This window comes from Numenius arquata, chromosome 4 (assembly GCF_964106895.1).
Source record: "Numenius arquata chromosome 4, bNumArq3.hap1.1, whole genome shotgun sequence".
NCBI classification, from domain to species: domain Eukaryota; kingdom Metazoa; phylum Chordata; class Aves; order Charadriiformes; family Scolopacidae; genus Numenius; species Numenius arquata.
The window spans coordinates 58,974,931-59,002,041 of record NC_133579.1 but is presented as its reverse complement, the minus strand read 5'-3'; the positions used below and the strand labels follow the sequence as shown (position 1 = coordinate 59,002,041).

At 35.0% G+C, this 27,111-nt stretch overlaps 1 protein-coding gene across 1 annotated transcript in view; it reads right to left on the bottom strand.

Moving 5' to 3' along the window:
• EXOC2 (exocyst complex component 2) overlaps nt 1–27,111 on the bottom strand; it is a 127,673-nt gene that overhangs the window by 24,338 nt on the left and 76,224 nt on the right. The window contains exons 17-23 of the mRNA XM_074146291.1: nt 25,436–25,497; nt 22,701–22,781; nt 21,660–21,719; nt 20,769–20,830; nt 19,782–19,848; nt 17,765–17,881; nt 13,540–13,681 (exon numbers count right to left, since the gene is read on the bottom strand). Of these exons, the coding sequence (XP_074002392.1) occupies nt 13,540–13,681; nt 17,765–17,881; nt 19,782–19,848; nt 20,769–20,830; nt 21,660–21,719; nt 22,701–22,781; nt 25,436–25,497 (591 nt within the window). The remainder of the gene's footprint in view (nt 1–13,539; nt 13,682–17,764; nt 17,882–19,781; nt 19,849–20,768; nt 20,831–21,659; nt 21,720–22,700; nt 22,782–25,435; nt 25,498–27,111) is intronic.

The following is a 27,111-nucleotide window of genomic DNA, read 5'->3' as shown; positions in this document are numbered from 1 at the left end:
CCCCTTCACAATTTTGACATAGGGTTCCAAAAGCCTGAGTGTGATAACTCATCATATGGGGTGGTCCTTGCCAATCCCAGACACATCTCTCACTTCACAGAGGTGCAGGTTAATAAAGCCCAGTCACACACCCAGTGGTGTCAGCAGGGGTCAAGGCCAGTAACACACGAACGCCTTCACACTTCCCCCAGATACCCCAATATAGAAGGATTTATGTAATGGCAAGAAGCGTCAATTTTTAAAAGATGTGTTTCACAGATGAAAGAGGGTAGCTACATGCATCACAAAGATATAGAATGACCAATTCAATGGGAAAAGCAAGTCACTTCTTTAATTGTAAGGTATACTCAAAATCAACAGCTCTATCAAAACTGAAAACAGTTGAATCCAAAAAATTCAAGCAATATTTCCTTTCATTAACACAAACCAAGCATAGTCTGCAAGAATATTAATTTATTTCTTTCAAACACATCATTTTTAAGGCACCCTGAAGGTGTCCTTTCATGATTTTATAAAACCTAAAATTATTAAAACCTTTCAAAACACAGACTTGCTCAGGAAACGGTGTGTTCTTCTCATAATTCCTGAAGTCACCGGTACTGTAATAATAGCCTGTCATATGCAAAATGAGAGCAATTTCATAAATGAAGAATGGGCTTAGAGATATACTATGTTTATGAATTTACTTTGGTTGTCACTCAAATATTATTATTCTAAGAAGTGAGAAAACTGAAGTCAACTGATCCAAGAGAGACCAATTTCACAAAGAAAGTATTTGGAATGATACAGTCACTAATTACCTCAGTGTCCACTTATGTCCTACATCTGTCTAACCTTCAAGCTACAGAAAAAGAATCTTAGTCACCAGTGAAACATGTCCTGTGTTTACTACAGTGAGTTAAGACCAATATATTTTGGTAAGTAAAAGAGAAGGCAAACATGGCAAAAGGAGGTAGAGCATGGACATTCTGAAAGAGTTGGTTGTTGGTTTGTTTTTTTTTTTTTTAAAGTAAGAAACTTCAAAAACGGTGCTTTGAGCAAAAGGATTACTAGCAGCAATAAGATAGACAATTTCCTTGTCTCTTACGGTATAGTTTTGTTAGTACAATTAATGATTATCTTTTTATTAAAGTTGCTATTTCTATTGAATTATATCAGAAGTACAACGGTAACAAGCAGGCCAAAATAACTTTTTCAAAGATGTGGTATGGATATAATACAAAAAATCCAAGACTTAGAATACTGCAAAGGTCTGTGAATGTTCTTAACTCAAAAAATGCAAGCAGTCAGTCACCATGGCGAAAGAAACCACAGAATGGGCTGTTAATATTTTTACATGCTTTCTTTCAAATTGCTTTGTGTATGTGTACCATTTGTGTATACACAGAATTTTTCTTTGTCCTTAGTAACAAAATTCAGCAAATTGGCAAACAAATCGAAGCCAGGGTATTACCTTACAAGCAAACACTAATAGGTAGCAGTATTTTGTAGGCACAGTGGAAGTACTGAGTCATGGGAAAGATCTGACCGAAGACAGGGACCTTGGTTTCAGATGCAGTGGATTCTTTGGAAGACATAGGCTTCATTTCACCAAATTCTCTAATTTGAGTTCTATGGTAAAATCTAGTTTCTTTTTCAGACTTGGTAACTTGTGATGACCTTGAAGACATAGCCACAATTTTGACTTTCAGCCAGTTCTTACTTTTACCAAACTTTGCATTTAAAACTGCATCATGCGCTGCAGTCAAATTAATGTAGATCAGCAAATCAGTAATAATTACTCACAAGAGTATACCTTAAATTTATGGCAAAAAACCTGAATTTAATGTAGAATTTTATTTATCTGTCTGTTTAAATAAGCAGTGAGTTGGAACCAGACCACAGCAGCTTTTAGAGGTGTTACTGCAGTTAAAAAAAAGCCCAAAACCAACCAAACACAAAAAATCTCAAAAAACCAAAACAAACAAAAAACCAAAATACCTTACTGCCTTCTACTCTGCTAGGAAAAAACGAGATAAAAATTGTTGTGAGACACATACAGTATGCAGTGAGACCGCCTATTTATCCTATTTATTAGAGCGAAGGTGAGAACTTGCACCAGCTTCCAATGTTACTATTTCACAGCTTTTCACTTCCAAATTTCACTGAATCCCTACAGCATTTTGAAAAGGGCATGGATTTGAAATGAAGAATGTCTTTGTATGATCTGAACAATAGATCCTTAAAAATTGTTCAAGTCCAAAATTAACATTTGGAAGCTATCTAGACTCAGGAGTGACCCACAATAACTGGAAAGCTTAAGATTTTTCACAGTTCAAAGTAAAGGATTTTAATAATTTTGAATTACTTCAACTGCTGAACAAGTCCAGCACTATAATTTCATCCACACATCAATAAAGTTTAAGTGTTTCATTAAATTTAAATTGCTATTCGTTGTGTAAAGAAATTTTAAGCTAATGAAATGCTTTTTATTACAATGGATCTGCTGAACTGTTAGAAGTCTATCGTATTTTCCCACTTAAAAAGTAAGAGTTCAAGGGCTTGATAACTTGGCTACAGAGAGAATACGCTCCAGGCTGAATTTTTGTATAGAAATTTTGTATAGAGAGCTGAGACTTTGTGTTACACTAAAATTTTCAACTTAAAAACACGCACACACCCCTGGGCAGAAGGTGTTACTGAAGGGTTGAGTAGACCGCTATTTTCCCGCTCTGCCAGTTTAGCTGTCCAGTGGCAAGGTACATCTTGGAAACTGTATTTTCATCAGTGTATTTGAAATGTTAATAACTACAACATCCTTAACTACTGCACACATTCAGGGACATAACATGACAAAACTACTCTCTAAGCACAGCAGCATGAATTATGGAAACCATATAGGCAGTTCCCTGCACAGACAACTCTTTACAATTTTAATGCAGCTGAATTTACTTAGACTAATAGCAAAGTTCTAACTTGGAACTTCCCATTTAAACAACAAGCAAAAAACTCTGAATTTGGGCTAGAGGACTATGACTTAGTTACAAACAGCAGTAGACAAACCTCTACTACAGATCAACCATTAGCCTTAAATGACCTACTCATAGGTGACTGTGTCTGTAACAAAAACACAGTAAAGCTTCCCAAACATTAATGATGGCCTGTAAAAATCTTCTTGACCTCACAGTGCTCCCATACACACTCTGTCTTCTGAAACTATGACTATGAGCTCAATATGATCTAATTAACTATTCCACAGTTTAAAGTCCCACAGCTTCTAGAGCATATCAGTCTGCCTTGAACCCAACTTTTCAAATGGATACCTTGATTTCCACAGGATCTTGTCTGCAGCATGGACGAATTCAAAACAGGAAATGTAATTGTGTGCATTAGCCAATACAATATGAAAAATGCAACCATTCCAAGTGAGCAAATACATTTAAATATAAAATAGAGATAACCCTGAGAATGCATTTAATCTCTCAGCAGATAAATGCTGTATAGTAAAAAATTTGTTCTGTCAATACAGAAAGCTAAGACGCACGCACTAATTGATATCCATGCAACAGCAACGCAAGCAGGAATGCCTTTGGGATTGGGCTAGAAAACATCCAAGGGACTTTGAAACAGTTCTGGGGCACAAGAAGAGAGCGGTCCCAAGATCTTGTAGCAGCAAGTACTACCCAACTGGGTATTACATGAGAAAGAGCAAAGCATCTACAGTGAGCATACTTGTGGAAATATATCTTTGTAGGTAGAGAACAAGCCCAAGCTAAAGTTAAAAAGCTTAACTAACAAGTCTGATATAGAACCAACATCACAGTTTGAGAATACAGGTAATTTGACTTTTCATGTGGCTTTTTTCCCTACTCCACTTGTTTCATTACACCTCAGTTTGTTAAAGATTGCCGCAGAAGCTACCTTGAGCATTACCAAGATAATAAAAATTTAATTTCTAAGGGTAATGATTGAAAGAGTTGTCTAACACTGAGCCCACTTAAACACCTCATTGACAACCCAGGTGTTAATTTTTTTTGGCCTATAATCAAACTAGCAATCAAAGAAAAAGAAATAATAATAATAGTGACTATTGATTTGGAGTTCTAAGCTTTTGGCTTTTTATACTATGACCTCATCATACCTCCCTTACCTCCCTGGTCTTCAATTCTGGCTCCCAAACCCACCTGAAGCATCACCGAGCTCTTCCTCTCCTATATTTCCATCCATCCATCCATTCCTACTTACTTATCCAACCTGTAAACCCAATGTGCTAGTGCTCCGAAACTGTTTCCCACCTCATTCCAGTAACACTGGGAAACCCTAAGTAATCAGTAAATCAAATAATAAACATTAAGATGGCATTTGTGCCTATCAAATGCAAAGTAAACATCAAAGCATTCACTATGCAAACAAGTTAGACTACTGAGTATTGTTCTGCTGATGACATGATTTATTATTACGTGTTTTTTATTGAAAGGGTTGGGGCAGTACCCAAAATCGTGTGGATATGCCCTCATTTCTGTATGTAATAAGGGGTGCTGAAACAGGGCTTGGGGGAAGGGGGGATATGCTTGTCCTTTCTCCTCTATGCATTATCAGCATTATTACTGATTCCAATCCCTAATTTTCTGCTTTGAGCAACGCAGATATCAGATGCTATTATCAAAGACAGCCATAAAAATACTAAATAATCTTAAAATATCTTAAGTGTTTTTTGAAGAATGCGCTTGAGGGTGTAAAAAAATATTTAGGTTTCCTTGTAACTGAAAGAAGGTTGTTGACATTTACACGTCAACCCAGAGATGGACTGCAAACTGAAACTGTGTGAACTAGAAGGCACTGAACTGATGGCAAGTTTCCTAAGTAAAGAACAAACTGGCCTTCGAAATGCCAAACTGGAGACAAGTATGGTACAGCTTCCTTCAACTGGCTAGACAACAAAAGAGAAATCTGAGTTGTCAGACACTGCTGATAAGTAAATCTTCTGGAGTTGTGAAAATCATTATCTCATTAAGGTATTAAAGTGAGTTCAACCATCAGTTAGAAAGGGTACATGAATAGACACGATTCTCAAGCTACAACAAGACTAGGATACAGTCTGACCAAGGAATCACAGCAACACTTGTTTTTAGAGATACAAGGCTTTTGTGCTCATGTTCTTCCCATCTCTCAAGTAATATAAATGAAGCCTGCCCTAGGTCTTCAAAATTTTCAGATGAGAAAGATTTTTCCCTATCATATTATCTCCCTTTTTAAAGGGAAAAATAATATGATACTCTGCTTTAAATAGGCAATTTACAACTTTGCTGACCACTTAATTTTGCAATTCGAGAAGAATACAAGTATTCCAATTTTTAATGAAAAATTAAAGGTAAGATGTTTTGGAGTTTAACTCCTGGAACTTAAAAGTCTTTAGCAAAGCACAGACAGAAATGCCACAATGTATTGCAGGAAGGGGTCTGACACGTAAAGCCAAATAAAAGCTGGGAGAGATACGGGTGATAGTCTAGTAGACAACTACTGGTAGGCTTAATAGCAGAAAATGCTGTAAAGTGGAACTGTGAGCAAAGGCAAGACATGAAAAGGAAGAAACAGCATAAGAAATAGAACAGTGAAGTTGCAGATGAACTTCTACTGCCTGCTTGCACATGTGAAGTCTAGAGTCTGCTGAGATTAGCCAGCAAGAAACTTGATTCAAATTTAGCAACAGAAATTCTTGCATGCAAGAAGCATGAGGAAGCACAAGATTTTATCTAATAAAGCCTACATGCAAGTGTAACTCGATACGTGGCAGGCAGAGACTGGAAAATGCAATGTCTCTCCAGGACAGTTTCTACTAGGATTTCTATAATCGTCAGAAATTAAAGATAACCTGTCGGCAGAAACTACAGGAAGCTGGAGAAACAGCTCTCTCTCCTGTTCTCGTTTTGCAACTGTTTCCAAGGTCAGGGAAGGTACAATGTCCATTCTGTTTCACCAGCTAGAATGAACTTTAATATTTATAAATCAGACACCAATGTAATATGTTAAAGAAATCTCACTGTTGTCAGAAGTGAGAAATGTAATGAAACCTGAATTTCTAAAAGTGAAACTCAGGAAAAACCTGAGGTTAAAATGAAGTTACACAAATGAAGGTATTTTGAAACATGCAGTGAAATTTGTGTTTATATTTCAAGCAGCAATTTTTCTTTAAATTAATTGTAAGGCTACAACACGATAACCCCTGACTTCAAAATTTTAGTACATGATTCTACTCTGCAAAGAACTATGTGTAGTAAATCAAATGCAAGAACTACAGTCATGCATCACATGAATTGTTACACTTGCTGGTTTAGCAGGCAATTTAAGGATGTTGAATTCAACTCATCCTGATAAAAATTTGATTGTTGATACAGAAGACAGTTAATATTTCCTTACTCTAGTGATTTGGTATTTTATCATTAATGTATGTTGTAAATGCAGTTAGTCTGAATGAAAAATAGCATATTATAACTGGAATACTTAAGGAGCGCTGTGTATAGGAACACTCCGGTGTTCCAAGAAGTTTCTCCACAAAGGTACAACACACTAGCACAGATACACAGCTGCTTCTTCAAATGCTCATTCCCTTTTGTGCAGCCCTGTGTTTATGTGGTCTCCTCTTTTTTTTTTTTTTTTTGCCTTCACATGTCCCAGATGACCTTGCTGTAGCTCTCTTCTTCCAGGATGTAGAAAAGAGACCCAACTGTACTTTATACTTACTTGCTGGGGCAAGGAAAAAAAAGAAGAAAAAAAAAAATCACTTTGTTGCTGCAGTTGCTAGCAGCTGAAGGCACATTCCATTTTCAGTAGCTAAGGTAGACACTTTCACAAACGCTGAACCCCCTTGTGCACTGAGAAACACTGCAAGAAAATGAAATACAATGGCATGCAAAAATGCACAAGCAGTAAGACGTGTAAGGCTTCAGCCTGTACCCTCTCCTCCTACTCCAGTAGCTAGATGAAAATAACTAGTTAGTGGAACATATCTGTGATTGTGTCATGAACAGTTAAACTACTGGCATTTTGTAACAAAAAAGCACAACTGACAAGTCCTTTAGCAATTTTATTTGCCAATGCAGAACACTTTTTTGGTTGGTTTTTTTGTTTTGTTTTGTTTTTTAATATTATGGCATTTATTCCTTATATGCATTAGAACTGCAAAAGCATCCTTGTTTTCTTCCTGTTGATGTGCGAAAACTAATTGGCACGTTATATCCCTGTATCAAAATAGAAGAATTTGACTTTACTAAAGCATAAAAAGACAGAGAATTCGTAAAGACAGGACATCAATGGTTTAAGATCTGTTAGAGTTCAAAATCACCTGCATCTAGTAAGGTAATTCTGAAGCCATTCATTTGAAGTGTTAGAAAAAATCTGAAGGGTTACAGAGATTTCAAACCAAACTATTTTCCACATTTCAGTCAAAAAGTAATTGCATATTTCTCTAAAAAAAAAAAAAAAAAAAAAGATTTCTACTATATCCAAATGTTTTTAAGATGTAAATGCACTTGTCATCTTTACATGTAAGCAGGGTGCTGGTGCCCCAAATTAAACAAAAGAATAAAAGTTCGGGTTGACAAGTATGTCGCTGTGTAACTACAAATTAAATATGCCTTTTGATATTTCATTTTTAACTGTTGAGTACCTTTTCATCAGGCTATTGCCATTAGAAGTTTTTTATTAGATTTTTAAATTAGACAAATAACAGATAAGAGATGTGACAAGTATATCAAATCTCATTTAGCAGATCTGACGCACTTAATCTTTTACTGTAAGAGTGGCATTTGATATATTTCAAATGTTTCAAACAATGCTCCCTTAACATGCCAAATATGAGGAAATTCAGATTTAGCTCTACTATATTCAATTTATGCCAAGTACAGAATGAATACCTAAAAAACACAATCAACTTTCAGTTGAAAGTGTGAAATCACCTGAAACTTTCAATGCAATGTGAAATTTTAACTACTACCAAAAAATCCCCCAAAGCCCCAATATGTTACAACACCAGTGAAACACAGAAGATACATATATTAAAAAGGTTGTTAGACTAGCCTCTGCAACTCTGTCTGCTGTGAACTTTAATGACTGTTGGCTAGACTGCACAGCACCCAGCATTTCAAAAATAATTTATAAAGAGAGTTCATCATATCCAAATTCCTCAGAAAAATAAATGAACATTCACTTTTTGTGTGGTGAAATAACAAATAAAGAAAATAAATAAATCCACACTTACTATAGTCTCAAATTTATGTAATTGTTGTATATGTAAACAAATAAAATATAATAAAGCTTGCCACATCATTAAAAATAACTTAATGTTTGCATGCAAAAGCTCACATTACTAATCTAAAAGATTGAATGCCCACATACTACAACTACTTTTGCTTGTACTGCGCAAACCTCAACACACAGAAATCTTTTCTATCCAAACTCAGAGTAAAACAACCACCTCATTCACCCTCCCAAAGACTATAGGCTTGGGATCCAGAAGACATCACAGAGCATAAGTTTGTCAGGTGACTAAGACAAAATAAATGCATTTAACATGGAATTAAAAAAAAACAAAACAAAACACAACACAACACAGCCTACTACTAAAAAAAGAGAAGAATGAACATGAACAAAACACCCTTGTACACTGAACTAGCAAACTGACCAGTATACACACAAAATCTAAAAACATACTTGGCTACTGATTAACATTATGTTTCCCATTATTCCTTTAATATCTTTAAAAGCTGTAATTACCATAGATTAAATTAGAACAATGGTTCAAACAAGAAAAAAGAGTGAAACTAGATTTCATTGTTGCTGCATGTTAAAATTGAAGTCTTTGTTGTAAAGACTCAGAAGTCGACACTAAAATTAAAATGAAAATTAAAATGAAAATTATTTATTAACAATAAACCTAATTAAGTTAATTATACTGCCTTCTAACACCAGCAGTCACACCTTAGATCAAAATGAAGAGGTAAATGTATAATTACATTGTGCAAAAGTTCTTTCTGACATTCAAAACATGAAAAGAGCATGTATGTTGAGAAACTAAACAATAAAAGTTTTAGCACATAGACTAAATTAAAATTTTTTGCCCCGTGCAAACAATTTGCCCTTCATTATATTTAAAACTGTAACAAAAACCATATGTATAGTAAATATCTGATAATTACAGGATAAGCAAGGCATATGCATTTTCCACACTGACAGAAATATTGTGCAAAACTTTAATATTAATGTATTTTTCAAAGTTTGCACAAAAAGCAGACTTCTTAATTTCATTCTAATTTCTTCTTCAGAACTGTTCATTTATTACAGTTCTCATTCTTGTATTTTTACTTCTATTTCCTCCTGAATTATATGATACAAGGAAGTATGAGGACTGCAAAGTTGCCAATAAATAGATTATCAAGGCTTTTGGATAAGATTTTTCTGAATATTCTGGACTTTACAAGACTTTAGGTAGTCAAATTAAACATGAATGCTCACATCAACAGAAATCAAAGAACACATTTTAAAGATAAAGACAGAAACACTTAAGCGAGTTATTAATATGACACAGAAAACCCTGCAGAGGCAGGGACAGGATCCTGCCTCCACTTTTTTTCCCCTCCCAGATTATTCTGCACTCGCTTCTCAAAATCTGTAACAGCTGAGGATAGATTTTTGTCTGTAACAGCTCCAAGTAATACAAAACCCAGTGTTATCTCCAAAACAGCCTCCATTTCATAAAGCAATTCAATTGTACTCGTGGGAAAAAGTGTTAATATTTAAACATTGGATTATACTTGATTTTCTTTGTATAGTTTTTTCTGTACATAATTTTTACTGACATTGAAAAGAAAGCAAACAAAAAATCAGAATGGAAACCAGAAAATTCCCTCATTGCATTGGTCTGTATGGCTTAACAACAGAATTGGCAACATATACGTGTAACTTCTGCAAAGTAGATTTATACAGATTTGAGTCATTTGGTTGATGTTACAGAGTTTGACTTTTGTAGCCTTGATTTTGTAGCCTTTTCTTGAAGGGAAACAATGTTGATGGCATTGGCAAGGCAAAACATTAGGCCATGGTGTTTCTCAGTGGTACTGCCTATATATAGCATGTAGCATTGCCTGTGGTGTTACTATAAGTATATAGTAATACATACATAACTTCTGCCAGCTGTGCAAAGAAAGTGGTCAGTAACATTATAGACTGTCATCCCTAGAGGACAAGAGTGCAAGACTGAGGAGATTTCTTCAATTACATGGCAGCTTCTGGTAAACTCACTGATCTAGTGAGTATCAGACCTCTCTGCCCTTTTATTTGCACTTCAAGTCTGCCTCTTGTATGTATAATCCCTTTCAATCCATTTCTGTGTTAATCCTATTTCTAAATCCTACCCTAATTTATCTACCTTGCTCATCCTGTCCTAGTTTCCCCTGCTTTGTTCCACCTTTGTTCCTTGCTTGATACCAGTCTTCATCACAAGCTTTTCATTCCAGTCTGCTCTCTCCCTTGCAGTTACCTTATCAAACAGCTTTGGCATCCTCCCCACGAACAATTCCATCTACCCACCTTCCTGACAATCCAGATAGGGTGCTTTCTGCATTTTATTCAGGCTTCTAGCTCCTTCATTTTGCTCAGTAACAGCAGGGGGAGCATCAAGAAAGGAACAGTTGCTAGTGCTTGACAGGTACAACTGTCCAACAACAGTTGCAGTCTTGAAGCTCTGGGCTGAACTAGCAACAGGGGAAATTCATCATCAAAAATTTCTTAATATTATTCCTAACCAATTCCGGAGTATTTTCATACCTATGTTTTCCCAAAATGTCCTTTGCAGAAGATATATCTGTGGCATCAGAATGTCCCGACTCTGGGCACATTTTCAGTCTCCAGATGGAACGCTTTAAAGTTTCGGACTGCATCAGGGAAATTATTTGCTTTTCACCTTAACTTTTAAACATGGGCAAATAGATGCCTTTTCCCTCTTCCTGCCTTTCAAAAAGAGAACTGTTCTTGTCAAAATTTGCCTCTATACTAGTTCTATTTGAAAGCTAATGCAGAAACACTATATAAATAAAAATTCAGCCGAAACTATTATTACATCTCGGCAATCAAGTGTAGTTGTATCCACTAAGGAACATCGAGTAACTATACTTGGCCAACACTGCACATCACTGGTAGTACCACTCAAAAACACAACTGAGGCATAAATGTTTTCCCTTACCAAAGTCATCAACTTTCTTTTTTAAAATGAAGGCTACAAAAGTCAAGATCTAAGTCAGCCAAATGACTCAAATAAAATCTTCAAATTTTGCAGTCGTAAAGATTACTGAAGAACAGATAATAATTTCTACTATACAAATAATGTTTTTTCCTCAACAAATCAATGGGTCGATCTTTAACGAATCCTTGAGTGAACTGTGTGTTTGACTCAGTGCGACCCACTCCCAGCCATCTGTGTGCTATTTTAGTTTAATAAAGTAGATACTTTTCACGCTGTACTTTGAGAGGAACTGCAAAATAGGGCTTTTTTTTTTTTTTTTTTTTGCTTGTTTTGGGTTTTTCTAAGAGGAAAATGAAAAGATAGTATATCTACAGCACTACTAACTGCATCTTTTAGATTACATCATGGTATATTTTTTCAAATATTATCCTGTTGCACAATTCTTGTTTGTGAATAATAGCTTATAGGAAAAAAATCAATTATATGCTTGCTGGGCGATTTTTTTTTTTTAATTGAATACTGGAAAAAGTCAGATTCTCACATGCTGCATGGAGAGGTGGTTGTTTGTTTTTTTTTTTTTCCCAGTCCTTTTTTCCCAATAATGTAGTTCACCTACATCCTTCAAGAGGGAGACTTTCCCAGTCACTTACTAATTTTAACTTCAGAGCCCTGAATATTTTCAGGGGCAACAAACCATCGCTATAAGCAGACAAACTGAAGGTACTCAAAGTTACACTTTTATACCAATAGTCAACAGAGTACATTTAACAGAATTTATCCATCAGAAAGATAGATCATCAAGGTGAAGAAGCATAGAAGAAGTGACTATATGTTCCTTCTTAACATGTCTAGCTTGGAGATTAGCGAAAAAAAAAAAAAAGGCCAACAACTTTTTTTACTACTTTGAATTAGCACCTCTTGGCCAACACTATGATATCCCTGAAGAGGAGTCTCTAGTAATCACAACCTTTATTTTGATTTTTACAAAAAAGTTACAGAGAAAGTACTTAAAACCAACAACAAATTGGATAACAAATAGATTAAGGCACACCTCTAATAGAAATTCATTACTCTCTTTAGATGAAAAAATACTACAGAATAACCCTAAAGGCAATGTGAGTCTAGTAAGTAGATCCCAATGCACTAGGATCAAGAAATGATCATATAAAATATGATATAACTTCTTTCTCTCTGTCTTTGTTAGCTGGTGGGAATGCAAATATGCCAAGCAAAAACATACTTTAAACATGATGAGAAGTTATGTATTATTCATATACAAATTTGAATGTGCAAGATTAAATAAGTTATTTCAGCTATAAACTGTATTAGATCATTCTGAGCACAAAAGCAGTAATGAAAGAAACACTTTTCTTCAAAGTAGTAAACCCTAAGATCTTTGTGTTTTTAAGGCCCCAGTGAGCAAGCACTGCACCTCCTGATTCACAGATTACAAGCGTAATTACCTCCCTATCAAATTTTAAAGTGCCACAAAATTTCTAACCTTGCCATATACAACTCCATGAAACGATCAAAACAAGAAAGTACAAATTGTCATGTCAATCACTGATTTACTGAAAATTAATACAGGATCACCTCCAAAATGCCATCACTATGTTACTGCAACTAATTTCTACTTGGTATTAACCAGGCAATCATGTGATAAATGATTAAGATGTATTAGTTTTAGATATGACAAATTAGATGTTCAAAGGACCTAGATGTTAAGATGTGCACAGTATTCACTTCTTAAAAAAAATACAAAACAAAAAAAATGCAAAAAACCCAGACTCATTTATATTATGCTTCCTTAAAACAGAGGCTCTTAAAGCACCTAATTAATGACTAACATATCAGTCATTCTAAATACTTTATACCTGCCCTTCTTCGATGGTTTAACATTCTTTGCTAAACTAATGTTATAGTATGCATTTTCTCATAATTTTACCTTTTCAGAACTGTAATTACATCTATTACAAAAGTGGCCAGATTCTTTGGAAAAAATCCCAAACAATCTCAATGAATTTCATACGAAAATAGCAAAGACTTCTTTTATAATTCTTTCTATTATATATAAGCAACGAAGCAAAATAATCACAAAAAACAAGTATTAAAGAGATTATAAATGATAAAAGCTGCTTTAATCATTTGGGGGTATTCAAAAAATTATTTAGGAATTAAGTAAAGTCTGTGAGAAAGAACTTATTATAAGAACTTGTCAAAAGTTAAAAACACAAACTAGAAAGAAGTTTTTAATTTTACAGTATATTTTAGCTCCTATCAATCACTGTTAAAATAATTTCAGAGTTTAATAAGCAGATATTTACCTGCTGGAACAAGACAATCTTTCCAATCAAAATATCCTGCATAAATGCCAGGTTCTAAGGACCCAACTATCGGATCTGCCTTGAATTCAATGTACATTTCAAACAGTCTTTGATCCAGCTCTTTCAAGGATTCCATACTAGCCTAAAAAACAAAACAAAAAAAAAAGAGAGAGAAAGAACATAATAAACAGTCATTAATTACAAGAATTAAATCACATAACCAAAAAACTTACATCACATCTCCTTTAATTTTTGGTAAAGAGTAGCAATTACTTACACATTTCAGTTCATAATTACATATATTAAAAAAACCTATGAACCTCCATATTATCTGTCCATCCTACACAGTACATTTTTTTTTTTCTGATTCTGCTCAGCAACAGACATTTTTGGGAAAGGTCCAAGAAATGCCAAAGCAGGCAGATCACTCTGTAATTGCCTAATGGCATGATATTTTTATTCTGCATGTCAGAAGGTCCTGATCTTGCAGCAAGCAAACAACCGAATTTTGCCAGTGCTTCAAAACATGCCCATAATTTCCATCCTGAAACACGAAGATTTTAATATAATACTTAAAATCTATGAATTGTAATATTATGATTTCTCACTATTTGCTCCATACTTGAAAAATACATAGACTTATTTAGGAGTTTCTGCCTTCTGAAAGTGTACATGTGAACTTCTCCCACCCCGCCCCACTTCAGGGAGCTGCCACACAACAGATGCATAAGCTGCAGCTCACAAACATCTGCAGAATTTTTCTCTTTGACAGCTCCCTATGCAATTTTTATTCACACAACTTAGCCACACCAAAAACTAAAGGGATACACGCAATTTTCTCATTGTACCTGAATAACTTTAAATTTTATACAAGACTTTTTTTATTAAACATAGGTACGCCTTGTCATTGGAGCTTCTAAAAAAATTCTGGAACACAATGCATATCATAAAATATTAAAGTAGAAAGTCAGTAGTTTAGGATGATAATGGATGCTAAATGCAAATAAAATATGCTGAAAATATCATGTGACTTCAGCTTAAATGTATTTATAAGTAAGAGCTTAAGAGATAGCAAAGTAAAGCTTTTAAACTATTGCTCATATTCCTCAACCATTAGGGAAAAAAAGCATATATATATCTATATACTTATATGAAAATTTCCAGAAGCAAAGGGGTTTAAAAGCAAGGAAGGCGGCAAGGCTCTAGACCAAACTGGGAATTCAGAAGAAAGAGAGAGAGAGAGAGGGGAATACCGACTCCTTATCATTCCTTTCTCTGTAAAAGACAAAAGATTCTGCAGCTTGCAGCACTAAATAAGGCATGAAGCTTATTAACTGCAGGGATGTCTCTGAACTGGCTTCTCCTATGGCATGCCTATATTGTTAAGTGAAAAGGGAACTGAAATATTGGAGAGTCAGGAATACATAGAGAGATAAGCCTTCAGGAATGAGATCATAAGTGCAAGGGAGAACAGGTATTGTTGAGGTCAAAGCTGCTGCCAGATTCAGGTAAGCTGGGATGGTGAAGCTCATGCTCAGAAAACAAGAGACGCTACCACTTTCCTGCTTTCCTATCTGATGAGCCTCCTTTAATTTGTCACAAGAGGATCTATATCTCAAGGACTGTATTTTCATGAGGCACTGAAAATTTGCTTCCAGGAGAAGATCAAGGCTGTTTTCTTCTTTCCCTCTTATCTGATAGGCTGTTGACACCCAAGACTTGAAAAAGAACACACTAAAAAATGTACAAAAATCTCACTAAATCCCGTTTTTCCCCTTACACAGGATTATAGAAACGTAAAACTGGAATAGGCTTCAAGACATTTTTCACTTCAATTTCTTACGATTAGGGAGAATAACTACCCTTTGACCATTCCTATTTAGGTTTGAGCTACTTGGAAAAATAAAGTAAAAGTTCCAGTGCGAAGTCCCTGCAAACATGCACCCATTCAAAGAATCTCTGAAACAACTGCTTCAGTGGTCTTTAACAAAGTGTTTTAGAATTAAGTAATTCCACCTTCCACTTCTGCAGTCAATTCAATACAAAAGATCATCTGCACATTAAGTACAGGTTTTTTGTTTCATGCAAGTTCTCTTCAACCTGTTTCTAGTTCAATGCACAATTAAGATAGTGGTGGGTAACCTTGTTTTTTAGCTGGTAGGAAGATTACAAGAAAGAATGAACAACTCATCTGCAGGTTATTATGAGTCCGGGATGGGGCAGTGAAGCAGAGTCAAAGTCCTCAACAACCTCCATTGTTTATATCCATTTTCTTGACTCTCAAGTGGGATAAATGCTCATAAAAATATACAATTCTCTCATGGTTATCTTTCTGCTCTGAATTTCCCAGTAACTAGAGGTTTAGATTTTTGTATTAAAGCCATTTTGAGCCTTGATCCTAGTAACGCCTCTGTCCTATCTAAGTATGAGAACTGTGGAAACAATTTTATTCAGAAGCTTCATCAATAAGCTAGAATGAGTGTTATGGGATACATATTTTTTTTTCCACTTGTTAGTTTATGAAACTGATGATACAAAGTTGAATTAAAAGGAATTAAAGTGCAGAAAAGCACTTAAGAGTTATTTAGAAATGAAATATAATTACTAGTGAGTACTCTAAGTATGTGCCAAGATGAGATGGCACGTGCTAAAACTGAGTGTAAAATTTGGCCATTTTACGTAACTTTGTATTTGCACACTAAAACAAAAATGGATATAACAACCATATAGAATGTAAGCAAATTTTTTTCATTACCATCTTATGATTTCTGTGTTTTCAGAATATTAGATAATAATGATTTCACTTCTAACAAAGGCAACTTAAAAAAAAACCTCAACCAAACAACAGAAAATTTTTACCAATATGCACTATAAAATTAACTTTAAAATTCAATTTATAAAGCTAATAGATAAAAGCATAGGGTTTTTTTCTGGTCTTCTCAGATGAAAACACATTCTAGTTTTTAAAAATTCTTTATTAGAAATTCTCTAATAAATAGTTAAGCAAATTAAATTGAAAGAAATGTAGGTCACAGAAAAAACACTGAATCGACCCACCTCCCTAAACCTCTCTGGGCTTCTAGCCTCTCTTAAAATTAATGAAGGGTTCCAAAATTGCCATTTTAAGATGACTATCTAATTATCCAAATCCTCCCAGCTAGCATTACTGATCGATGTGTCCCATGTATGCAGTACTGCATGAGTCAGTGCTTTCAAAGGGTTAACACAGATTTGAAATTAATCTGCAACTTCAACATTCAAATTTTGTCATTTGTAAACCTACGAGACTTTTAATGGCAATACTTCAATATGGCTGCACAAGACAGCATTGAATACAGATGTCTTGCTTGCTTGTATAGAGAACACTGACTGGTACCTACCTCAACTCTCATTTGTCTCAGCAGCAAATAATAGCAATATCCAGAGTAATTTGCTATAGTATACTAACCATACGAATCATATCAACCCCATTTAAATGCTATTAAAAATTACTTCAACCACAGAAATTCATACAACGTTCCGGCAGAACAGGGCTAAGTGTGTACTATATAGTAGAAACACCAGTTCAAGTGAAATACCATACTCTGTACTGGAAAAGATAACATTTTACTTCCAACCAACAAATGTTTCTGGAAATAAACTAGCTTTATGGTCCTAAGGATTAAGTCACAACATTTCTCATAAAAAATGATTAATCTTTACAAAAAGACAGGAAAATGAGACAGCTACTGCCGCCCACTTTGACATTTTCGTTCTTTGAAAAAAAAAAAAAAACAACAAAAAACAACAACCAACCAACAAAACAAAAAACCAACAAAAAAATTGAACTAGTTTATGAACAACAGCTATCAGTAACGCAGATATCCAGATGAAATAATTTATCAAGTATATTTCTGAGATAACGATCTTTTATTCTCTGTATTAGGAAAACACAGTGACATTAAACAGCTTTACTAAGAAATCTGATAAGCTTTGCCATTGAACACACAAGTCCTGAATAAGAGGTCACATTTTCTATACTAGCTACTTAAGGCTTACAAAACCACATACAACCGTATCAATGTTGTTGTTGTGTCCAACTGATGCTTGGAGTCCCACTCATTTGTGGAAGGCTCACCCAAGAGTCCTTTTGGCCGTATGAATACATGCACTTAATTTCCACAGAAAGTAAAACAAAAATGGTTGCCTTCAAGTAATGATACTTCATTCCAGTGCTCTCACTTACTTGAGTTATTTTTTCAACACCTTGAAAGCCATGTTTCTCAAAATGTTCAGCTATATTTAGGAAAGTATGACGTTCCAGATAACGGCAGTTGCTGAGTGCAATTAAAAGCCTCTGTTCCTAAAAATTTGTTTCAAGAGAAGAGAGTACAACAGTTAGAAAAAAAGAAATATCAGTGTGACAAAAACTATAAATGTACAGTATATTATTGACCTCATGTGTGTGATAAACATGCTGATAAATAAAGCTAAGTTTACAAGTATTTTTGTCAATAAAGCACCAGGAACTGAATGAATATCAGGTATGAAAATTGAACATATATGCTTTTTCTTATGGGATCTGGAGCATTCACTGGAATAGCTGTGACTAATACAGAACTGTGGTTAAGAGTTCTTTGCAAAATTTAGGTTTGGACGGCTTTCCAGGAAGCTGGTTCTGGCTTTTACTTTGTTTCAAGAAATATGCTAAGAATTATGGCCATCATAAAAATGTAACTAAAGATCATCTTCACTTTCACACGAAGCTGGTTAAAACAAGCGAAGAAAAACAGGTACTGAGAATGAATGGCCTCACCCATTCTACAACACTAAAAAGTTCAGAAGAATATAATTTCAAGAGTTAATTTGGAAAAAATTCTAGGTGGTTATAACTTCTCTGTTCTTCAATGAAATTTTTTAATTACAAGAAAGTCAAAGACATTCTGAAATTGAGATATCAGGATTGCCTTTCCCTGACCTCAGTGCAACAAGGTGTAGTTTCCAAAAGACAAAGAACCAAACAAGAGAGAACTACTATTTAAATAGACTTGGTCTATCCTCTTCCCCTCTCCTCCCTGCAACAGGAAAACATTTTTCTATCTCAGATGGAAGTTCAAAATCAACAGAAAATATTTTGAAACGAAATTATTTGGCAATGAAATCATCATAATGTTGCGGATGCAATTAAAAATGGTCCTGCTTTTCAGACCCAGAAGAACTCCTGACAGTTTTGTATTCCAGTAAGAGTGTTGAGATGTGCAGTTGCCTCATACTTTAAATTATAATCAGCTGGAATACAGACAACTAAAAAAAATGAGCATTTTAAAAACTCAGTGACAAATCTTACTCTGTTGATTCACTTTCTCTGTTCTCACTGCTCAATCAGGAAAAAGTAGATAAAGTGTTCTATGATTTACAGAAAAAACGTTATAAGACAATGTTTGGTTTCCATGGTATCAAAATCTATTGATTTCTTCTTTTTTATTTAAACATTCATACTTACGACATATGGAAGGAGGTCCTGAACAGGCATAGAAAGTTACTTTGTCAACAATTAATATCAAAATCTATGTGTTGCAGAAATAAAATTATATAAAGAACTAATTATTATAGTAAGCAATTCAGAAACTTGGCCTGATTTGGCAATCTGTGATTCTCTATTGTAGCAGGAATGCTTACTGCTCTTGTAAATGAGGCAACATTTAAAACCTATACTAAGGAACATTAACCTCACAAGGGGTTCTTACTAGGTTTCTTGCAGGTAACAGCTACATTTTTACCATCAGCCACTGGACTAGAAGAAAGTACATTAACCAAAGTCAAAGTGTCAAGAATATTAAAAAAAACCTTTTTCCAATTTCCCCAAAACCAAAACCAAACCCAAACAAGCCACACTACTTACTCTCAGTAAAGTAATTTTTTGGGGAAAAGCTATGTTACTGAATATCTGTATCTTCATAGGTTTTAAAAAGTAACTATAATCAGACCGGTTCTTATCACTTAAAACAAGGTGATAAATCAAAAGTCAAATGCTCAGCTGTTTTAACATCAGTGTTATTTTCACTGATTTCAACAATGTCATTGTAGTTTCTGAGGAGGACCTGGTTTCAAAAAATGTCTTAATTAGTTACTTTAAGATAGTATAACCAAGATATCATAGACATTGTTTTTAAAAGAAAAATAAAAAAAAAAGACCAGATTCGTGTAACTTTGAGAAGCTTTAAGTATCACATCAGCTTTTTAGAAATAGAAGCCAAACTTACTGAAGAAAGACTTGAGTCTTCATGAATGCTTCCAAACAAATCTGGAGACGAAACATCAACTGAAAGACTAGGAATATTGTTTAAAAAGTGAGTAGTATAGTGATTTTGATTATCTGATACATGGTGGATTCAAATGAACAGTTGGAACAGGAGACTGGAATCTTGTTTCAAGCCCCATCACACCAGATAATAAAGCAGCCCACATTGCTCAATATTTCTAAGATGTCCATAAAGTCTGCAGGAGCTTTGTGGACAGACAGTACTACTCTAGCTACATACCTTTCCCTCTTAAAGCATTCTAATTTTCTATAATTTCTCTGCTTTGCCACAGATTCTTATTTCTTTTTACATCTATCCAGCCAATAGTGTCTTCCAAATTGCCAAAAAGAAAATGGCATTAGGAACATGGTTAATTTGCTTTTTTCTAATGCATATTGCAGGTATCAATATTTGCCATGTTTCTGGCTTTTCAAACAGAAATGATTGGTACTCTTCAGAACTCAGGTTATTCTGACTTGTTTTGGTCTTCAAAATAAGTGGCTCATGAGCAATTATGGAACAAACAAACTTTCAAGAATTTATCAGAAATACCCATAGAATCAGTCAAAATGGAAGGGAAGAAAAGAAAGGCAGAGGCTGTTTCTCCATGAGTAGACATTACTTAGTGACAAGGACAACTCTTTCCATGTTAAGGTTATGTCAAAAACAACACATCTGCTTCCACAGCACACTATAACTCTTGTCATTAAATAAAATAGTATAACTAATACCGTATTTGTTATCTTGTGCAGTATTTATTACATGATGTCACTGAATTGTCTGGCATAAAAGCATCTACTCATGTTTCAAAGCATCACTAACCAGAGGCAAAAGTATTCACAAGAAATATGAAATACCAGAGAGGATAACACCACATCACCACTGAAATTTGAGACCTGTCCCATCAATTTCAGAATATTACACCTAGATCCTATTCATTTTACTTACTGTGCTGTATCTATGTCACCATCAGGTTTGGTGCTCAGTTGTTCCAAGCAGTCTATAAAGACCTATGAACCAATAAAGCAAGATCTAAATTTTCTTCCAGAAATAAAAAAAATAATTCTTAAATTCACCTTTACTACAGTCAAAAGCAGCAGAACAATCATTATCACCTTTCTTTGTCTTAAATCTTACATACAGTAGTATTTGAGTTACACCTTTTGAATGAATATTTTTAATTTTATATGCTTCACTGTTTACTTGTAGCAAAACACAGGAGTTTTAAATCCTGCTAAGTAATTTTCATCAGGCGTGGCTAAAATTATGCAGTGATAATCTGCTGATTTGCAAAGAAGGCATTGTTAATAGTTTTCAACTGTTCAGTCTGAACAGTTGGTCCCAAGTAAACATCACAGGAGCATCACAAAAAAAAAATTAATCCATTTTTTGCTTTGGCGCATGATGTCTTATTTGAGAAGACTGTAAAAATGGTTCAAAAGCCTAAAGGATGCTATTACCTATTTTCAAATATAGTAAAAAAACCCTCAGATTTTGTTAAAGAATATTGGTTTCTGATACAAAAATTAAAAGATAGATCTTCAACTGATGAAAGTCAGCATTGCTCCTTTTATTATAGTATATTGTCAATCATCAGTAAAATCTTGAACAGTCACAATCAGTAAAACACTTGAATATGTCACTTACCCTCTGAGGATCTGATATCATCAGCTTCAACTAATAAGCTCTACATACATTTAAAGTCAAACTTTTCTCAGTATTCCAGAGTGTATCAGTCATCAACTTCAGCTACCTTTTGGGAGCTGGGCAGGGTACAAAGCAGACATTTTTGTTGATCACGTGTACGCACAATTTCACACTTAAAAGTGCTTGACTTACCTGCATGATCCCAATGCTTAGCTGGCACACATCCTCCTGTGTTTTCTGCTGCTGGAAAACCTGAAGATGCAAGCATATTATTTCAGGAGAAAAGCTTCAAGTGGCCTTATTCTCAAGGAAAGCCTGAGTAACCTATCCCTAAAGAGATGTGACACAATTACAGGGAATGGCTGCTGGGACCTGTGCTTCCTCATGGATCAATTTCAATTTTTCCCCACCCTAAAATAGGGAAAGAGAATACAAGTCCCAATAAACAGTTTGACAAGCATGAGGAGACAACGCACTAAGAGGAAGGAAATCATCGTACCTAGTACATGTGATACAGATCATTGTTGGCTAATGGAATTGTAGCAAAAGCTCCCAGGATATTCAAAGTTCTTCACACCCTAACAAGAAGGATTCGCCATGCACTGCAGATTCTTTTGAATAATGCTCATTGAGAAACTAGAAAAGCTAGCGATAAAAATTAAAATAAGAGAGGAAAAAGAAATAATACCCATACAGAGGGGTCCAAAGGACTTTGGGAAAGTGTCAAACTTCCTTAGATCACTGAAACCTGACAGAAAACACCAATATCACAATCAATCAGGGCCTCAAGGTACTAAGTGGATGGGAACAATCAGGACACCTGATTTAGAATAAAGTTTACAGAAGTAAAAAGCTCAATTTAAGTTCTGCAAGTAGTTTGGATGCAACACTGATTGAAGAGTAACTCCTAGGAATGCCCTACCTTTTTTTTTTTTTTCTCCATGTAAATTAAGCTGCATCTACTGCTATCTGAAAATTACATCAGTAGCATTTTTCCAAAAGAACAGCTTCCAAGATTTAAATATAGGTCCAATCTGCCCCATGCACACACAATTACCCCTAACAAAGGAAACGCAGACAGAGTTCTGAAAGCTAGCAGGAGTGAAAAGGGTGCATATGGAAAAAAATAGAGAAAAATTATATCTCTGTATCATTCTCTGAAAGGTCTTGTTCTGAAACTCAATGGTAATTTACATAAGAAGAACAAAAACAAAAGCATAAATCAAAACTTACGCTGGCCTCTCCAGGTTTGCAGTCCAGCACAGTTTTAAGAGATTGCAAAGAATGGATAATGCACTGTTCAAACTGGGATGGCTGAAAGGCAAGTGACTTGTTAGCTTTAGATAACCATGCCAAAAGTTTGCTACACAAATATATAAAAACTTCCATGTCATATAGCAAGCTTGTTCTCTCCAAATTATCCCAAATAAGAGGAGGGGGAAGACATAATGATTCATATATTACCAGAGGACCCTTTTGTAGTGATGTACTTTTGTACTTAAGTTATCCACAGAATTATTACCATAGATCAATGTACTTTTTTTTTTTTCTTAATCTGAATGAGAGAACTCTACACCAGTCTCCTCTAAAAGGGTTGTGAAAGATTTTTATAGCTTGTTTGTGGTAGAATATATTAACAATTGCATTATAGAAGCCTGTGACACCCTCTCTCCTCCCCTTCTTGGGATAGAATTTCACCTGGGATATCTGATATTTCTGCATTTTATTTCAGCAAAAAGTTTCTAAGAAAAATGGGTTGAATTTGCTTTCACATGGAGGAGAAAAATCCACTGGTTTGTGGGGCTGGTTTTACCTTCAGGTTTCCAAACCTGAAGTAAGAATGTCTTGATGCATGTATCAATCTCACTCTGAAAGTGCAAACGAGTTCACAGCGTCAGAGTCATTAGTCAGTTTTTCCTTGTCTTTCTCTCTTCCCTGTTAAGTCACACCTTTTTTTTAATGAGGCTGCCTTCGGGTATTAGGCAGGAAGCTGTTGTACAGAGCAACGTGAAGCAGAAAAGAAGGACATCATCCTACTGGATTTGGCTCAGAGAGATGGACAAAAGAAGCTTCTAAACTGTGTAAACCTGCTTTTCATCCAGTAGATAATTTATGGCACATCGCCAACTTTAGGCTTAGGAGTAACTTTTATTTCTGTAAATGCTGGGGTGGAGGTGGGTCATGAAAGTGATGCCTGCATGGCAACCTGAAAATCATTAAAAAAAGCAACTAAGACAACCTGTATTTATTATTTTTGGACCCGCTTAAAAGAACAGCAGTAAAGTGTTCCTCTTGGTTTTTTTTTTGTTTGTTTGTTTTGTTTTCACATAATAAACCATCACCTCAGGAAAAGAAAGCTGTTCAGATATGCTATTCCTTGGATATTATGAAACTAAGGAGAGTTGGCTCTGTGTCTTACTGTATCTCTTACCTGGAATACAAATGCTAAAGGGGTTATCAACCAGTATTTCTGACAAACTTAAAATGTTTTCTACCTTAAGCCTAAAATGTCCCAAAATAGACTCCCTGGCCCTTGTTTATACTGGGTAATTTTTGCTACAATTTTTGCTATAATATTACCACAATGAACACCAGTAGATAAATAACCCTGCTATGACAAAACACGGTCAACTGCCACCATTAAAATCTGGTATGTCTAAACCACGACCTGAAAAGGTATCTAGGGAAGTGCTGCATGTAAGGAATTCGTGAGTGATTTCTAAATACAAAAAATGGAGTTAAGCAGATTTTAAACAAAGAGGGATTAGGATGCAGCAAAAGCACACAGAAACAAAGCTTTTGTGGAAGGTCTTCCTCCTCTCTTCATTTTACAGATTAATTGTGAAAAACAGAAAACTTAAGGGACTTGCCCAAGTCAGTGGCAACTGAAACCCAGACCAGAAGCTGTAAATATGGTTATAATGCTACAGTTGCCCAACAACACTCCTTCCTACAATGCGTATATTGTGATTGCTTAATGCCCTCCTACTCAACTTCAAACACATATTTATAGAAGCAAATAAGAAAAACCAAAAAAGCCTGTGGAGCATTCTCTTAGATAATATACACAAAGCAACTCTCCCTCCCACAGGCCCTTTCTGCTTTCGCAGATTGTTTTTAAGTCATACCTACAACACACTTGCTGTATGTTAGGCATTACTCATTACTGTTTATTTCCAGAAAGCATCTCTCTAATTTATCTGAATTTGGTTTCAAGTTATTTGTTGTTTGTGTGTAGGCACTCTCCTAAATTAGTTGCTTTTCAGTTCAATTTCTCATTATAACATATAAGTGACCTATTTATTTAGCTACAGACTAATTCCATGGTAGTGTGCCTACTAAGTTATGAAGCATTTTGATGTGAACTGAACTTGTTGTGACCTCAAAAATAATTTTTTCATCCCTAAAATAAGATTCTTGACTATGAAAGTTATTATTGTTTATCTAAGTAAAATCATGCTAGTGGTCAGCAGTAATTATACTGATACATTTAAATAACCCCACTTAAAGGCAGAAAGTCATGCTACATATCTTTATGCCCAATTCTTATTTATTTTGTCTCTCAATACATTGCACAAATCCGCAAATCTTTTATTTATGCTTTTTGTTTTCTCTTTTGCACCTTCAAAAACATTGCTGTCTAGTAATACCATTGTCACTTAAAGTTACTTCAGATATAATACTTTAAGAAGGACAAATAAAAATTTTGGAAAAGGAAAAAAAGAAAAAAACCAGCTTTGTGTTTGGTGGGATCTGTTAAGACTGCTGTAAATAAATAACCCTCCAAACAAAAAATTTTGTATTTTTTATCTTCCTATACTTTAATAAAACTATAGATGCCAGTATGAACACATATAGACAAAGTACAAAATAATTCAAGTTTTGGAGAATATAAAAACCAGTTCCGTTACACTTGAAAAAAAAAAAATCCAGCAAAGAAAGTGCCTGCAAGACACAAGTATACCCACCAAGGATGTCAAACCTTCATTGTCAACAACCCAGTCTTCCTTTTCAGCTAATCTCTTTATATCTGTAAGACAGAGCAAGAGGGGGAAGGGCGGGGGGAGGGAGAAGGTATTAATTTTCATCATTAAAACCTCCTTGAACTTGAAAAGATAAACCACAGACATTGGGACTGCAATGACTAGGCATACAAGAAAATAGCACTAAAAGCTTCAAAGCTTTCAACATTCTCAAATGACTAAGAATGGAACGCATACATGGTATGCTGGTGACACCACACAGAGAAGCATATCTGTGATGCATGGCAAGAGTTGCATGAAGCACATCTTTTACTGGAAAGCTTAAAAGTAAAGGAATATTGTGAAGACTTTGGGTTTGTTTTTATTTTGTAAATTTTTAATCACAACATAAAATACTGCATTTAGGAACCCAAGTCTCTAGCCTATTATACTCCAGCTCTTAATTAAAAATGAAAGAACAACTGCCTAGCATTTTAGCAAAGACAGCATATAATTCATATTTAATAACTATAAAAGAGGCTGAGAGTCCCCACTCAGGGTCAAGGACCCATGATGCTAGACTTTCTTCAAAAATACCTGAAGGCACATACAAAAAGTACACTCTTCTGCTACCCAGAAGGTGCCAACTTCTATAGGCTTACTGAAGCTAATAGGAGCTAAGTCAGGATGTGAATCCAAAGCTCATGCAAAAAAATCCTCTTTGGATGCATGCATTCTGCATTATTGGTTCTTTGGGGGGTTTAATCAACTTGTAAACAGAACAAAGATGAACTGAGTGCAGTTTGTAGGGGCTTTGACGTACAGTTTTTCGCACACAAATTGCTCATCAGAACTGTCTCTACATTGTGAAACTCCCTTTTAACTGAGCAAAAAATTCAGTGAATTACCATCTCTCCCCAAAATCCAAGAAAAGAGGATAACTAATGCATGCTGAAAGGTATCTTCACTATCTTGATGCTTCAATTAAGAAGGTTGGTTGTGTTGTCATAATTTGCAACTCTACATCTCATGGAAGTATAGGCTTGGTGAGGATAAAAAGTGTTAAGGTTTGTGCAGAATAATTATCCTGTTCATTTCCCTATTTAGTAAACCTCTTAATTCAACCACTATTCTTGTGAAGCTTATGTTGCACTGGTCAGCCTTTGCATGCTTTTGTGGCCACTCACTTTTGCATTCTGTTCTGAGCTACTACAAAAGAAACATATTTCTTTCTCGTATTTCACTGCTCACCAAATTCCAGTCAGATACATTCATGTAAACCCCCTGTCTAGTCTGGCATTCACATAATTTGGCTTTCATGACCTTTATGACCAGTGATCACATATGAAAGAGAAAAAACACAGACTGCTTCTCAGGGCCAGCATGAGTAAATGGTGTTTATCACAACAAGAAAACCCTGTGCGTGGGCAGATTTGTCCTATTTAAATAGTTAACGGTAGAGTACTCTATTAAAAATTTTAACTGAGCTGAATGCCTTTACCAACTTAGAGCACACAGCAAGAGATGAGACTGAGCTTTATACCAGCAGTCTACACAGTTCATATTTCAGAGATTATAGAGGTGAGATTCAAGTCCACGAGGAGCCTTTTTGACTTTTATATTACAGATATAACTACATCTGACATCCACTTACATAGCTCCATGAGAATATCATTAACTGT